This window comes from Euleptes europaea, chromosome 12 (assembly GCF_029931775.1).
Source record: "Euleptes europaea isolate rEulEur1 chromosome 12, rEulEur1.hap1, whole genome shotgun sequence".
Lineage (NCBI taxonomy): Eukaryota > Metazoa > Chordata > Lepidosauria > Squamata > Sphaerodactylidae > Euleptes > Euleptes europaea.
Window position 1 is genome coordinate 25429652 of NC_079323.1, and position 15516 is coordinate 25445167.

General features: G+C 41.3%; 1 protein-coding gene across 1 annotated transcript; it reads right to left on the reverse strand.

Moving 5' to 3' along the window:
* Window positions 1-5201: 5201 nt before the first annotated feature.
* On the reverse strand, window positions 5202-8521 carry LOC130485340 (NEDD4-binding protein 2-like 2). Its single transcript, XM_056858512.1, has 4 exons — window positions 8455-8521; window positions 7206-7294; window positions 6611-6687; window positions 5202-5437 (listed from the first exon to the last, which is right to left on the reverse strand). The coding sequence occupies exons 1-4, from the start codon at window positions 8507-8509 to the stop codon at window positions 5239-5241; spliced, it is 420 nt and encodes a 139-aa protein (XP_056714490.1). The 5' UTR covers window positions 8510-8521; the 3' UTR covers window positions 5202-5238.
* Between the last annotated feature and the right edge of the window lie 6995 nt (window positions 8522-15516).

Sequence of the window (15516 nt, forward strand, 5' to 3'; positions counted from 1 at the left end):
AGCTTCTGAGAGCTGAAGAGATTTGGCTAGCCTGGGCCACCCAGGTGAGGATACATGCTTCTTAGGGCTGTTTATGTTACTGGCATAACTTTTGCTTCCTTGTGGAGCCATGCCACACTGCTCTGGTAACATTAGAACAATGTGATCCTATGGGAAGCACCGCAACAGGGTTACTTCCTGCTATAGCATTGCCTCACCACCATCTCACTGTATGTAACATTTGATAGGCATAGTTCTGCAAATACAGAAGAGACCATTCGTGTGATTACATGAACACAGATGCTCTTTTTACAGCACAGTGATGTCCTACATGAGCATATTTGCTCATAGCAATAATATTCAGAGTTCTGCAGGATATGTTAGTTCCATCTGGTTTGATTTATTGTTTATAATGTGAAACGACTTTTCTACTTTTGTTTATAATCTGAAACGACTTTTCTAATTTGCACTGTTTTAAAACTGTAATGCTTTTGTAATGATCATTCTAAAAAGGACCTTTTCAACATGTCAGTTGTAAGTAGTCTTTTAATTTTATTTAAAATGTATACGTTGCACAGTCATAAGGTGGAGAATGTTGACATTTGAATGTGTATAGGAACACTTTGTGACTGTAAAAAAAACCCCTTAGAAATAGATCTGCCAATGCTGACAGTCCTCACTTGAGTTTGTGTGGAAAGTGGGCAACAGATAATTCCATGCACTCACAAATTAATCTAGGAATTGTCGGCATTGAAATGTGAATGCTGACATTCAAATTCTGGATGGTCACTATAAAATATTCACCCCACAATTAAAATATGACTTCGACAGAGTAATAAAATCTCAAAAACCTGAATACCAGTAATTTTAACTCCCCATTTGCAGTTTCCAAAGACAGGTTTTGCATTTCATCTTGGAACGCCAATAAGCAAGTAAGTTTCCACAGGAAGTCCACTCCACAGCACCAGAGCAACAGTTGTGCAGCCCCTGCACCGTTTTGTAATATTAACTGTTGCCCTGCACAGAGTATGGTAAGCCTCATGTGAGTCCTGTTCACTCACATAAAAGCCCATCTTTTATCTCCTCCTATTGCAAGAGCCCTGTGGCGCAGAATGGTAAGCTGCAGTACTGCAGTCCAAGCTCTGCTCACGACCTGAGTTCGATCCCAACGGAAGTTGGTTTCAGGTAGCCGGCTCAAGGTTGACTCAGCCTTCCATCTTTCCGAGGTCGGTAAAATGAGTACCCGGCTTGCTGGGGGTAAAGAGAAGATGACTGGGGAAGGCACTGGCAAACCACCCCGCAAAACAAAGTCTGTCTAGAAAACGTCGGGATGTGACGTCGCCCCATGGGTCAGGAATGACCCGGTGCTTGCACAGGGGACCTTTACCTTTATTGCTGCTGTACGTATTTAGATTCCCCCTTCTGTGTGCTCTTCATTTATTTATTCACAGACACTTTTTCTTGTTTCTTTCTTTATGCATGGGAGTAATCTTGACATAAGAAAGGCTCTCTATACTGCTGTCTAGGAAAAATGCAGTCAATGCCTGCTATGGGGAGGAATTGCCCATTGATTCTTGCTACATCATGCCTTCTTTTCCCTGGAGGAAGCTCCACTTATGCTGCACTGAGTAACTCCACAAGCAAAAAAAGCAACCCCCTTCTTCTGTTTGATATCCCATTCATCAGCAGGCTAGTAACAGAAAACAAGATGTTTCACAACAGCTGTTGTACATATCAAGGATGCTGGTACACTGATAAAAGGGTGTGCGTATATATCTATGCATTTTTAAAGGTATTTTAATACCGTAGTCTTACTAAACCCATCAAGTTTAGTACACAAGAATATTAAAACCAATATACTGGTGAAACATTAACACTACATGTTGCAAACAAATTAAGCATCAATTCATTCAATTTTTTAATTTAATAAAAATTATATTAAAAGTTTTACATGCACATTTTCATCACACACATTAAAAACAGAACACGCAAAAGTCACTGAACAAAATTAAATATCTGGATTTTATTTCTAACCTTTTTGGTTTTAATTACAACAGGTTCTCAACCCTCTACTTTCTCTCTCACACCCTACCATGCTGATATAAATCTCAGATAATTAAATTAAACAAAAGCCAATCTACAGAAAAATGCTGAGTGTATCTCAGGTACTTCTTTACTACCAAAACTGGGGAGGAAACTCAGAGCTGCAGAGCATTTTGGCCATTATTCTTACTTACCCTGATCATGTGAACCTCTTACATATATGTTGAGCGGCTTGCACATGCACAAATATCCGATCCTCATTTGCAAGCTTACAATGAATTGGGCAAAGGACAGACTATACCAGATATCTGTCCTCCACAAATTCAGGTCATTGCTGGAGGCACAAAGGCAAAACAACTCAAGAAATCCATACACATAGAAGAAGCAGGCTGTAAACCATCAACGTGACAATGCTTTGCAGGATAGGACAGAACAAATGTTCCCATGAATATTTTGACATGGTTGCTTCACAGGTTATGCATATAACCTTGGTTATAAGGAATCTGAGCATTAGCATTGCTGGATGAGAGGCACTACCGCTAACCTGGGCAACAATTAACTATCAGAACTCATCAGCAAGCACTTGTACTATGAAGATAGTTTCAAGCAGGTCGCCATGTTAGCCTGCAGCAGCTTAAAAACCAACATTTTCCACTGTATAAGCTTCCATGAGTCACAGTGAGATTTAATTCATGAAAGTTATATACATATCCTGGAAAATTGTGTTGATCTTTAAGGCACTACGAGACTTAAATTTTGATCCATTTGTGCTATACATTTTTTTTAAATGGAGTTACCCCCAAGAGATTATTTTTGATAAGCTGCTTCCCAAAGCTAGACAGAGAAAATAAACCCTTTCTTAATATGGAAAAGTAGAGATAAACTTTCCTCCCCATGAAAAATAACCTGCTGATGCTAGCTAATATTATCCTTCAACCAATCCAAGCCTGATATATCTAAGGGGTCAGCTTGGGAGCACACTACAGAAGAAATGTCCACGTGTGGGGCAAGAGCATCCCTGTGCTATTCCATAGAGGCCATCCACTTCCAGTGAAGCTTGCACAAGAGGAGTGTTTTGGCTTTTCTAACGTTTTCACTAAACTGAGGCGCTACCCAAGTGAAAGTGCCAGGCTACATTTGTCCTACACACTAGGCAGGTTATAAAGATAACTCTTAGCAGAGTATAAAACCCAGATATTTAATAACTGTACTGACAATAGAGGGGCAGAACGATTTAATCTTCTATGTTAAAAAGCAGTAAAAAGAAGAGAAAGCTACTTTGAAGGAACAGATGGCATATTTTTATATTGGTACATCCTAAGTGCCAACAACTTAGCCACTATGCCTTGTAAGACATCCCAGTTATTTAAGGGGCGTTTCTTTTGTGTATGTGATTCTAGGAGGACATATCAGGCAATTAAATTATCACTTTCCGCAAGGTTTTTTCAAAACTGGGTGATCCAGACGAAATGCTCAGACACAGCATTACGAATGTGGCCCTCAGCTTTTCACTGCTTAAACTGTACAGAACCAATTAACATGTTCTTCACAGAAGCCCACATATGCTCTCCAGAAAGAAAAAAAAGCCCGCAGATGTCTCATATGAACAGACCACTGAAGAATTCCAGGTTTCACAAATGTGTCAGGACAGTGAAGCGATCACACAGCAGTGTATTTTTCTTCTGTGATCTTTAGATGCTGAAGGTTAATCAAAACCCACCACACATACTCAAACTAGCTGTTGTCCAAAATGTCATAAATAAATAATTCTACTCAGGCAGTAATGGCATGCAACTATCATCTTTGAAAACTGGTTTTATAGGTTAGATTTGTTTCCATGTTTAGGAAAAAATCTTCTTCCTAAGCCAATTTTAGAAACCCAAAACTGCCACCAGGTAAGCCCCCAACGGTAATTTGTGAGACTAAAACAGAAAGGCCCTAATGGATCACTCTGTCTTTTAAAACTATTTCCCCTGAACTAAAGCTGTGAAGTACAAATATTAGGATACTGGGCTGGATCCAATGATCCTCTTTTTGCAAATGGGGGCAGTTTTCCTCCAGCACTGACCGCATTTTACTAGGGCAAGATGCTTTTCCAGTGGCACAAGGCTCCTTGTGCTAGAAGCAAACACAGCCTTTGGTGGAAAAGTAGCTGCACAATCCAAGCCATCTACTGCATACACCGACCCTGAATTGCTGAAACAGCAGCCCTACAATAGACTACATCAGCTAATACGAAAAGAGGCAAGCAACTGATAAACATTTACAATGTACAAAAATAAAGCAGAATTGACACATTAATTAAACCCTTTACTAGTTCAGCCTCAGCAACCTGATTCTTGTCTGCATCACAATTCTGAAATAATGCAATGTGGCTTTAAAGTAACTTATCGACGTCTGCAGGTAAGATTTATTGCTTCTTTTATGAAACTACACAACAACAACAAAAAGACGACCACCAGTTTTCCATACAGCACAGTATGAAAAACTCAGAATATAAATTTGTTTGGAAAAAAAAAGTTTCAGACAAAGGAACTTATTAGGATTCCAGGTAAGACTGCATGCTGTCTGCTGACATGTTCAAACCACAAATTTTAACTGTACGGGCTTGACGACAACTTCATAGCCACTGTTTATACAAACTTAGCCTTAATTTTTTTTAATGACAAGTTTAGCTACAAGTTGAAATAACTGGCATAAAAAACAACTGGGACCACTACTGAAATCAGTGAAAGGCAATGGTTCAAATGTAACACCAATGTAAAAAGTTATTCTTCTGGATACCTCTGCTTATGAAAAATCTTTATATTCTAGTTAGAATCCTCAAGGAAACTGCTCAGCAGGTTCTCCGTAAGCAAGAACACTCTTGTTAAAATCCAATTATAAACCACATGGTATATCCGCATAATCACAGGGTTTCTTAAAAACCAAGGTTAGTACAAATATAGATTTTTAAAATATTTAACATTCAGTTTTAAAATTAAACATTTATTTACATTATCTTATAAACAGTCTCCAAGAGGTAATAGTCTACAGTAAAATTACCTCAGCCTCAAAAGAAAGTGGCTGAATAGTTTGATAATCCCACACAGAGTGAAACAGGCTTAAATCCATTAATTTCCACAGGTGCAAGTGCACTGAACTCTGTTGGATTGCAGCTGTTTACATTTCCCCCCGAAAAGCAAACAAATCGGGCTAAGTTCAATGAACCCTGACTTATTGGCTATTTGATACACTGAAAGTATTCCGAGAGTCTGAACTCCCTCCCCACCTCTGTCTTCTTTCTGGAGGTGGCCTTTGTGAAGTTTTATGGAAAGGCAGCACCGAATTCAGGACAATGGGTATAGAGATTTGATATTCATATCTTTCCAGCATTTGAATAATCTTCTCACGACTGACCCCATGCTTGTTCCTCCTACAACAACAACAAAAAACACACACAAGAAATTAAGTTAAAGCCTTAAGTTGAAGAAATTAAGTTAAAACTCACCCTAGGATATTTTCAGTTTGCCCCCTTCCAAGACTCTTGTCAGACTCAAGCTCAGAACCAGTGACTTCCCCCGCCCCGCCCCCATGGGTGGAAAGGCAACTAGGGAAAGGAGCACAAATTGGAACAGAAAGGATGGAACAGTGCTACCCCACCTCAACTACAAGCCGTTCCTCCACTCAAACTTGCAATTTTGCTTGGTTATTTTTCATTAAAAACTTTTAGAAGAAATTACTCATCTCCGTGTACCGTATGTTAGTTATGTGCATACGAAAACAATGTATACTGAATACTGAAGGCCTGGTAATAGATTTAATACTTTTCCAAGTCTGACTACCTTTGAACCATCCAGAGGTAACCTGGCACTTCAAGGGAAACAAGGAAAAAACTTCTACTTGCTATATTCTTAATGAAGCAAATATAGTCAGCGACCAGTAACCTCAAAATGTTTTTTTTTTTTTAAAAATGATTTGTCAAAGCAATTTCTACTACTAAGCTTTGGGAAGAGGCCTCATGGGGTTGGGCTGGCCCCCAAAGGACCTAGAAGACGAATAGAAGATACAAACAAGGAAATGAAAGTGAACAGAAAAGTAAAATATGACCTTTGTTAGCAGTAGGAGTGTCAGGCTAAACCTGGCAAACTGGTGGGAGGGTTAGGGGCAAGGACATGGTGGGGGATGCATCGTGAGCATGATGATGTCACTTCTGGGAAAAACCCCAAAGTGACAGTGGTAGCTCTAGGAGTTACCGCCATCATTTGCAGGGGTTTTCCACGGAAGTGATGTCATCATGCTCACAATGCCAGTCAGTTTTAATTCCCCCCCCCCCCCATCGCTGCTTGGAGCAGCAACAGGGAGCTCAGGGCAGGGGCTCCCCCATCCCAACCAGCATGCCTGGTTAGCAGTAACATAGGGGATACTGCTGTTATCAAAAGGACAGCTTGAGATTCCAGATTTTGAGAGACAGGCCTAATATTGGAAAATTAGGGTGGAAAGTGGGGGTACAGGAAAAACTACAAACACTGTGCTTGTTAGTACAATACTGGATTCTAAAGAGAGTTTCACACATTCGTCAAACGAGAAAATAAAACAGAGGCCTCACTTTTCTAATTCTTCAGGGTCAAACTTCCACCATGTGTCTGGTTCATGGAATTCCACTCTATAGCCTTTTTCTAGAGCCTAAGCGATCAAACAAAGAAAAAGAAGTACATCACTCATTGTCTCTTTCTAACCCAAGTGTTGTAATGTGATTTCAGAGGAAAATATCAGAAACTAAATCAAGACACATCAAGATGCCTTATACCAAGTCAGCCAAGTAAAGCACCTAGCTCAGTATTACCTGCTCTGACAGCAATTCTCCAGGATCTCAGGCAAAGAAAGGTCTTTCCTAACATTGGTTACCTGTCATCCTTCAGAGATGGGAGTGATGGAATCTGGGACCTTCAGCAAGCAAAGCGTGTGCTCTACCACTAAGACACAGTCTGCCTTCCTGATAAAATTCAGGGGATCAAATCCCAAGTTCTTTATTTCATATAAAGGCCTGGTATTTCCTGACACCTGTGTCAAGGTTATGATAAGTGAAACTGAATAGAACTGAATTTCTTAACACCATAAAAGTTTATTTATTTGCAGACTAAATTGGTTTGTCCATTATAAAAGAAAGGGAACCTCCAGAAGAAATATGCTGTTTTATTTACCGCTTCCACATAAGGCTTCATTTCCCATGCTTGCGTATTTGTGTTGTCTATTATAATTGGAGATCTTCCTTGATCCATTGCTTGCTTTGCTGAAATAAATAGTAAAAACCCAATGGTACAAATAATACATATAATAATTAAAATGTAATGACATTAGATAAATGAAAATCTTTGGAAATAAGGAAGCAGCTATCATACAGCTAACTTGTCTTAGTTTCTAGCTGGGAACCCAAAGGACCACCTCTACCAATACGAATCCACCCATGATCAGCTGCTGACACCCTGCAGTATATGCCACACGGGCACAATAACTAAGAAACTCTTGTCCCAGGTACCCATTAATTTCACCTCTGCCAAAGTTTATGAACTCCATATCCTATATATTTACCTGGCACCTTCACTCATAGCCTTTCAGTGCCTTATTCTGGAGGGCTTTTGGTGTTTTATGTTGATATGGTGTTTTATGATACTGCCCTTGCTACTGTAATCAACTTTTTAATCTTGTCTGGTTTTTATTTGAACTCTTTTGCGTGTGTGACGCAACTGCCCAAAAGTACTTCACTGTATTATAAAGGCAGGGTATAAATACCCCAAACAAAATTAGAAGGATACATATATCAGCTGTGGTCTTCAATATTTCTCTACACTGTAATATGAAATGCTTTCCTTTTACATAACTGCTGGAGGCACAGTAGCCCTTTCTCATATTGTATTTGATGGCCACAGACTTGGTGTACCGTTTTTTCTCCTTTACACTGGAGAAATTATAAATCTCATATTCTCCAAAGTACAAGCGAAACTGGGAGGAGGCTCTGGGTGAAAGAAATGAGTTGTGACACAGAAGCTCTATACCCTGACAGAAATTTTGTTAATTTTTAGGTGCTACTGGACTTCTGCTCTTTTCTACTGCTACAGACTAGCATGGCTACGCATCGTTTTCTAATCCTAGAAAAATTGAAGTATAAGCTTAAACCCACTGAAGTCAGTAGACTTAAGAAAATACAATTCTGCTCAGGACTGCCGTGTATGGCAAAAAACTGCCGCTCTCTCTAAAAATAAATAAATTAACCAACTGAACCTTTGTGCATTCAGATGGACCTTCTGCCATAAACTTCCATAATTTAATCATGCTTTAAGTGTATTTTTTTCATCCTAACATGAATATACAGGATGCCAATCTAATAATACATTCACACCTCTCTTCTGGTTCCAGTCATGAGCAGCACCAAGCTGACCAATATTATATGACCAACATCCATCTTGCTGAGAAAAGTAATCATCAGTGCTGAACACAATGCCATCATGACTCTCACCAAGCAGAATACTGTGGGAGAAAAAAAGCAAGATTACAAAATCACCAAGTTTTATTTTTAGAATGCTGAAAAATATACTTAAATTAAAATGTTAACTTATTTGTTTTTAAATATTTACTTTTACTGCCCTCCTGCCTAAATCTAACATCTTCCTCACTACATGTTTATTCTGTCCTTTCCCTGAAGTATAGCTGTTTCATGCAGGAATGGTGTTAGGATAGATGGGCAGTGATTAACCTTCTCACCTCTACATCAGCTACTTCATTTGTGCTATTTTTCAAACACTACTGCTCATCTCCTGGACTTTTCCTTCTAATTCTACCATATAAAATACTATCCAGGACATCACAGAAAAGGTGGAAATCAATAGAAAGCACCCAGGAAGACTATTGCCCTAAATCAGGGGTCGGCAAACTCATTAGTCAAAAGAGCCAAACATCAACAGTACAACGATTGAGATTTCTTTTGAGAGCCAAATTTCTTAAACTTAAACTATATAGGTAGGTAACTTAATAAACTTTAATTAAAGTTTTAAGTCTTAATTAAACTATAGGTACAGTGAATAAAACTTGATATCATACTTAATAGTGATCTTATTTATTGATAAAAATTAAATTGTAAGTCCCTACCATTTCCCCCTCCCCGTCCAGAGTCCTCGTCTGGAGGCCTGATCTACCGCCATAAAAGCCTATTGGTAGACCGGGCCTCCGACTGAGTCCCATTGGGAGGCCAGGTCTACCCATTGGCTTTCTTGGCAGTAGACCTGGCCTCCGGAGGCCCATAGAAGCCAATTGGTAGACCTGGCCTCTGAAGGGGGACTTTTTCCCCTCCTCGGAGTCCAGGTCTACCGCCAAGAAAGCCAGTGGGTAGACATGGCCTCTGAGGAGGGAAAAAAGTAAGTAAGGTATCCATAAAATTAAATCATGACAATGACTGACAAACACTTAAAGTGAACAATGTGAGCAAACTTTTCTCTAGATTCACAGACGCAGTAAACACATGAGAACATAAGAAAGGCCGTGCTGGATCAGACTAAGGCCCTTCAAGTCCAGCAGTCTGTTCCCACAGTGGCCAACCAGGTGCCTTCATGAAGCCCACCAGCAAGACTAGTGCAGCATCATTGTCCAGCCTGCGTTCCATAGCACCTGATATAATAGGCCTGCTCCTCTGACCATGGAGAGAATACACATGCATCATGACTAGTATCCATTTTGATTAGTAGCCATGGATAGCCCTCTCCTCCATGAACAGGTCCACTCCCCTCTTAAAGCCCTCCAAGTTGGCAGCCATCACCACCTCCTGGGGCAGGGAGTCCCACCATTTAACCACGCGTTGTGTGAAGAAATACTTCCTTTTATCAGTTTTGAATCTCCCACGCTCCAGCTTCAGCAATCGACCCCGAGTTGTACCATTACGTGTGTCCCGGGTCGGGGGGCCCACCCTGCGCCCCGGGGCTTTCCCGCCACCCTCCACTTACCAGACAAGCCCCTGCTGGCTCCAAAGTGTGCCTCTTCCCTACAGGGACCCGCAGGCCCAGAAGACGTCGGGGGAAAGGAATCGGCACCGCAGAAGACGGGGCGCCGCGGCCCAGTGCCACTGCCGGGGACGCACTGCCAAAGGAAGCCCGCCCCGACCAACAGCTGATAGGCGGGCAGGGCGGGCCAGGAACCGCTGAGCTGCCCATCCAGCAATCGCTTTAGCCTCCCAACCATTGAGGGCAAGGGAAAGGGGGACCCGGCCATTCTCCAAGGCGGGGGGGGGGGGAAGACAGCGCGCCCGCTCGCCTGCACGCTCTCTCTCTCTCAGGTGCGCCGGCCCCGTAGCCTGGCTGCCGGCGCGAGAGCAGGGGCTCCGAACCAAGTTCGGAGAACCGCACTCAATGAGCCAAAGAGCCGAATGCAGTTCGCGAGCCACATGCAGCTCGCGAGCCGCAGTTTGCCGACCCCTGCCCTAAATTCCTATTTTTGCTGTAGAAGCCAAGGAGTCATCTATACTGGTTAGCATTTTGGAAGAAATCTGCTCTCCTTAGAACAACTGTCTAGAACAATACATAGTTACAGCATTAATAGTTTTAATGCAACCCTAAAAATTAGGCACATTATACCCAATGTATCTACTGATTAATGTTATAGAAGCCTGCTATTCACTAGATCACTTTTCCGTTCTGGTAAACTGTGTATGAATATTCACAGCTCAAATTCTATGATAGCTGAACTCTGTTACATCTGTAAGTGAGGAGGGAATCAAACCAACCTTTTGTTTCCTAACCTAACATTCTAATAGTCCTTCTTGCTTTTTTGTTTTTTTAATTCTCTAGCCCTATAACTGGCATTATAACAGAAGCAATGGCTTGGATTTAACCTAGAATTTCTGCAGGCATAAAAGGGAGGAAAGGCAATTTTCAGCAATTCCCCCCAAGATATTCATGAGTGTCCCCATCCAAAATAAAGTATTTTAGGGAGTGTTTTCAGCAGCTTAGTGGGGGGGGGGGATAGGCAAAAAAACTTTCCCCCCAAGTCTGCATAAATTCTAGGTGGGACCCAAGCCAATACACTATATTGGAATGTTCTTGCATGTTTCACAAATTCTTTTTTTTTAAGTAGTAAGAGGACACGCACATCCTCTGCCAAAGATGTAAGTTACTTCCATACTTATTATCTACTTCATTTATACCCCACCTTTCTCACCAAAGGGGACCCAAGGTGGCTTACATAACTCCCCTCTCCTCTAAATTATCCTCACAACAACAACCCTGTGAAGTAGGTTAGGCTAAGAGTGTGTGACTGGCCCAAGGTCACCCAGCAAGCTTTCATAGCAGAGTGGGGATTCGAACCTCGTTCTCTAAGATCCTAGTCTGACACTCTGACCACTACACCACACTGCATCTCAATCATCATAGTACATAGGAAAAAACACGGTCACTATAATTATTAATTCTGTTATTCCCCCCCTCCAAATATGACACTGAATATTACCAGTAAATAAAGAAATAGCTGTCCAACAGCAAAAACAATTAGGCATAGTTACTGATATATAACAGTACGGTTCTTGTGGAATCCATAATCACATACCACAGTTCAGCGTTCAGTTTGTTCCCAAGTACAAAGAAAAATGGACACACCAGACATCGAGAAAATGCTCTGCAGGAAAATGAACTGTAAAGCTGAGTACTTCAAAACATATAAGTAACCATATACTATATGTGAACTAGGTTTAGGCTTTACTTGGTTACGGTCCAGTGACAATGTATACAATCTACATCGTATCCCTCCTAGAAGAAGAGTTGGGGTTTTTATACCCTGCTTTTCTCTACCATAAGGAGTCTCAAAGCAACTTACAACTGCCTTCGCCCCTCACAATAGGCACCTTGTGAGGTAGGTGGGGCTGGGAGAGTTCTGAGAACTGTGATTGACCCAAGGTCACCCAGCAGGCTTCATGTGGAGTAGTAGGTGTCGCAAGAATTTTCAGTATTGAACATTAGTTCATATTAAATATATTATTAATTTATATTAAATAAGTTTGGGTTAAAAATGACCACATGCACACCTTAATATTATCACCTATAGTCACACAAGACCTTTAGCTGACATCAGCTCCAATTAGGCTTTTGACCCTAAAGGGCACAGGAGCTAGTCACCCAAAGCACATTGCGCTCCAAATCAAGGCCGTTCCAGCAGGTGGCAAATTGTCTGCCCACTCTAGGAGGAGATTGTTTTGGGAACACTGACTGATGGACAAAGAACAATCAGATAGCAAAACTGACATTGAAAGAATTATTATGGAACAAGATATTTCTAAACAATTAAGTCATGATTTGCAGAAAACTCATTTCCTAAGAATGTGACAGGGAGGGGTCATATGGGACCCCCTCTCCTCTCTATAAAGGAACAACCCCAAACCCCAGTTCTTTGTCCTTCCACTGAGAGACTACAGACCCTTTGAATGGTTGCCATCTCTGTCTCTCTCTTTGGAAGTGATCCAAAGGCCTTTGTTTCTGTATGTCTGTCAATGTATGTATATGTTCAACTAAATATTGCTTTCTCCTTTGCTTCATATTCTTTCTGTAAGTTCAATAAAACTGTTTACTACTTATATTGCTTGAATGCTGTTTGAGAACGACTGTGGAAGAATGCTTCTCTGTATGAAAAGTCCTTTTTCTAGCCAAATCTTTCTGGGTTGCTTTTTGGTAAGTGAAGCAGGCAGGAAGGACCAAACACAACGGACTAGGAAGAGGGGGGGGGGTCACAGACTCCCGCCACAGTGGGGAAACAAACCGGGTTCACCAGATTAGAGTCCGCAGCTCTTAACCATTATATCATGCTTGCTGGCCAATTCATAAACTGAGTTTACATGCAGCAAACAAAGACCGAGTCCAGCTTCTATGTCAATCTAACATAGAAGCTGGACTCGGACCAGAGTTTGTTCAGATGAGCCATGAAACTCACTGCTTTGTCAGCTTAACTTACTTTATAGGGCTGTTGTAAGGGGAAAAAATGGAACCCATGTATTCCCTGTGCTATTTGGAGGAAAGACGAAACATCTGTTTTATTCAAAACATTTTTGAGAGCCAGAGTGATGTAGTGGTTAAGAGCAGTGTACTCTGATCTGGAGAACCGGGTTTGATTCCCCACTCCTCCTCATGAAGCCAGCTGGGTGACCTTGGGCTAATCACGCTCTCTCAGCCCCACCTACCTCACAGGGTGTCTGTTGTGAGGAAGGGAAGGTGTAAACCAGTTTGATTCTTCCTTAAGCGGTAGAGAAAGTCGGCATATAAAAACCAACTCTTCTTCTTCTGTCCTGCCCTTCTAGTAGTTCAAGACCACTTACAATAAACCACAAAAACTAAATCTGCACCGCAAACCAGCAATCAATTAAACTGCACCATCAATATACAACGGCTGCTTCCAGACAAGAACGCAAGAGCGCCCTTGCCATGGAACTGGTGGGAATGCAATCCATATGCCATTTCTTCTGCTGCTGTTCCCTCCCACCACCTTCCTGTCACATATGCATATTGCACAGGCTCCCCGCTCAGCCTGCAACCCCCTCTTGAAAGGGTCCCCCTTTCCTAGCCATGCTGCTTGATAAAGAAATAAAAAGGTCTGAAAAGGAGGAGGGCAGTGGAACTTAGCTCTGCGCCCACTCTCCGTGGTGGCTACTGGGGAGTATCTTGATGCTCATTCCACCCAAAGCCACCTCCCAGATTCTCCTCTACTTTGAAGAAAAGTTGGTTTTTATCTGCCGATTTTCTCTACCTTTTAAAGAAGAATCAAATTGACTCACAATCGCCTTCCCTTCTTCTCCCCGCAACAGACACCTGTGAGGTAGGTGGGGTTGATAGAGCTCTGAGAGAGCTGTGAGTAGCCCAAATTGGCTTCATGTGGAGAAGTGGGGAATCAAACCCAGTTCTCCAGATTAGAGTCCACTGTTCTTAACCACTACACCTCTCCTTTGGAGAATATGAAATTTATATTTTCTCCAGAGTAAAGGAGGGAAAAAGGATACAAACAAATCATGTCTTATTAGGGACAATGTCATTGGGTCTCCTTTACAGTGGAAACTTCCTGCTGTCCTTCCAGGGGAAATCCCCATGTCAAAATAGCCAAAAGACAGATAAAACTGCCTGCAAAAATACAATAATTCTCCTCAGTAACATTCCTCTCTCAAACACTACTGACGTACATGTCTTCCTTAAGCCTAAGAGGAATCGAGCATTCCTCACCACTTCTGGAAGCTCATCCCACAAGGTGAGGCAATGATGGAGAAAGCTGTCAAACAGGTAAGATAACCTACCTGTAATAAGAACACTACAAACAGGAACTGTTGAGCTCACCAGAGCTGGCATGCAGATTCATATAAACACAACACAAAAAAATGCATGCTCATCTGCAAGCCCCATGCTTTTCACTAAGTTTTGTCATACACAATTTCTCTGAGTTTCCCCCCTTTTTAAACAAAAACATGTGTAAGAGAAGTATTACATAAACAAGCAAACAAACAATCTTTACAGAATTAATTTTAGTTATCTTGGTGTAACACCAGAGATCTTCTAGCTGAGCTGAACTTTGAATCTAGGGCTTGAAAGTCCCATTCCTACAACCCTCTAATTATAATAGAAGTTACTAGATCAGCACCCTTTAAGATGCATTTGGTCAACTGATGGAATTGTTAGGATTGTTGCAAACCACATTTTAAATATGCAAACAAACCTACATTCAACAACTTTACGGCTGAAAAAGAAACATGTCGTTCTAGAATTTCTAGTAGTTGTCAACATGTTAACAGCAAGTACTGCCTCACAGTTAAAAAAAAAACCCTCACATGGCTCTTAATAAAAACAAACAGTATTTGTACGTGTAATTCCGTACAACACAGCATACAACAGGGAATATTCATATGGATTATCTGGTCAGCATTTACTTACTGAGACAATGTAGTTTTCCCTGAGCCTGGAAGGCCTCTCAAGAGCAGGAGTAGCTTTTGTGACTCATGTAAGTTGCCTTCCAGGAACTGTTGAGAAACATTATTTGATCCTTCAGTTTGTTGAGTATCTTTCCAACACGTTGTGGTTTCACAGAAACCATTACCTATATATCCTTCACGGACATTCTGAATGGCCTGTATGCTTGGAGTACCGGAATAACTAGTACTGTCACTATTTTTACCAGATGGTGAACAGCTCATGTTAATGTGGGTGTTTTTAAATGGACCCACATTTGAAGAACAAAAATTATTTGAATGATGTGATGATGAAACAGGCTCCTGAAAATTAAAATTAGGGATGAACTGGGGAGGCAGAGGGCCATAAGGTATTATAAATGGATGTGTCTGTTGCCAGCCAGGCTTAAACTGAGGTACAGAATCATTCCAGAATCTAGAACCTGCTTGTTTATTACATAGCTTTACAGCTTCCCATGCATTTCTTTCATTATCAAAAGACTGTCCATTGCCAGTTCTATGACCCATTTGCCCATTGTAGGGATTCTGTTCACTGCATA

Coding starts and splice junctions, on each gene's coding strand:
- LOC130485340 (XM_056858512.1), bottom strand. CDS start 8,509: ATGATGGCATTGTGTTCAGCACTGATGATTACTTTTCTCAGCAAGATG. Junction 6,688..7,205: donor TGAAGCCTTATGTGGAAGCG/GTAAATAAAACA, acceptor TTGATCGCTTAG/GCTCTAGAAAAAGGCTATAG. Junction 5,438..6,610: donor GACCCTGAAGAATTAGAAAA/GTGAGGCCTCTG, acceptor TTGTTGTTGTAG/GAGGAACAAGCATGGGGTCA.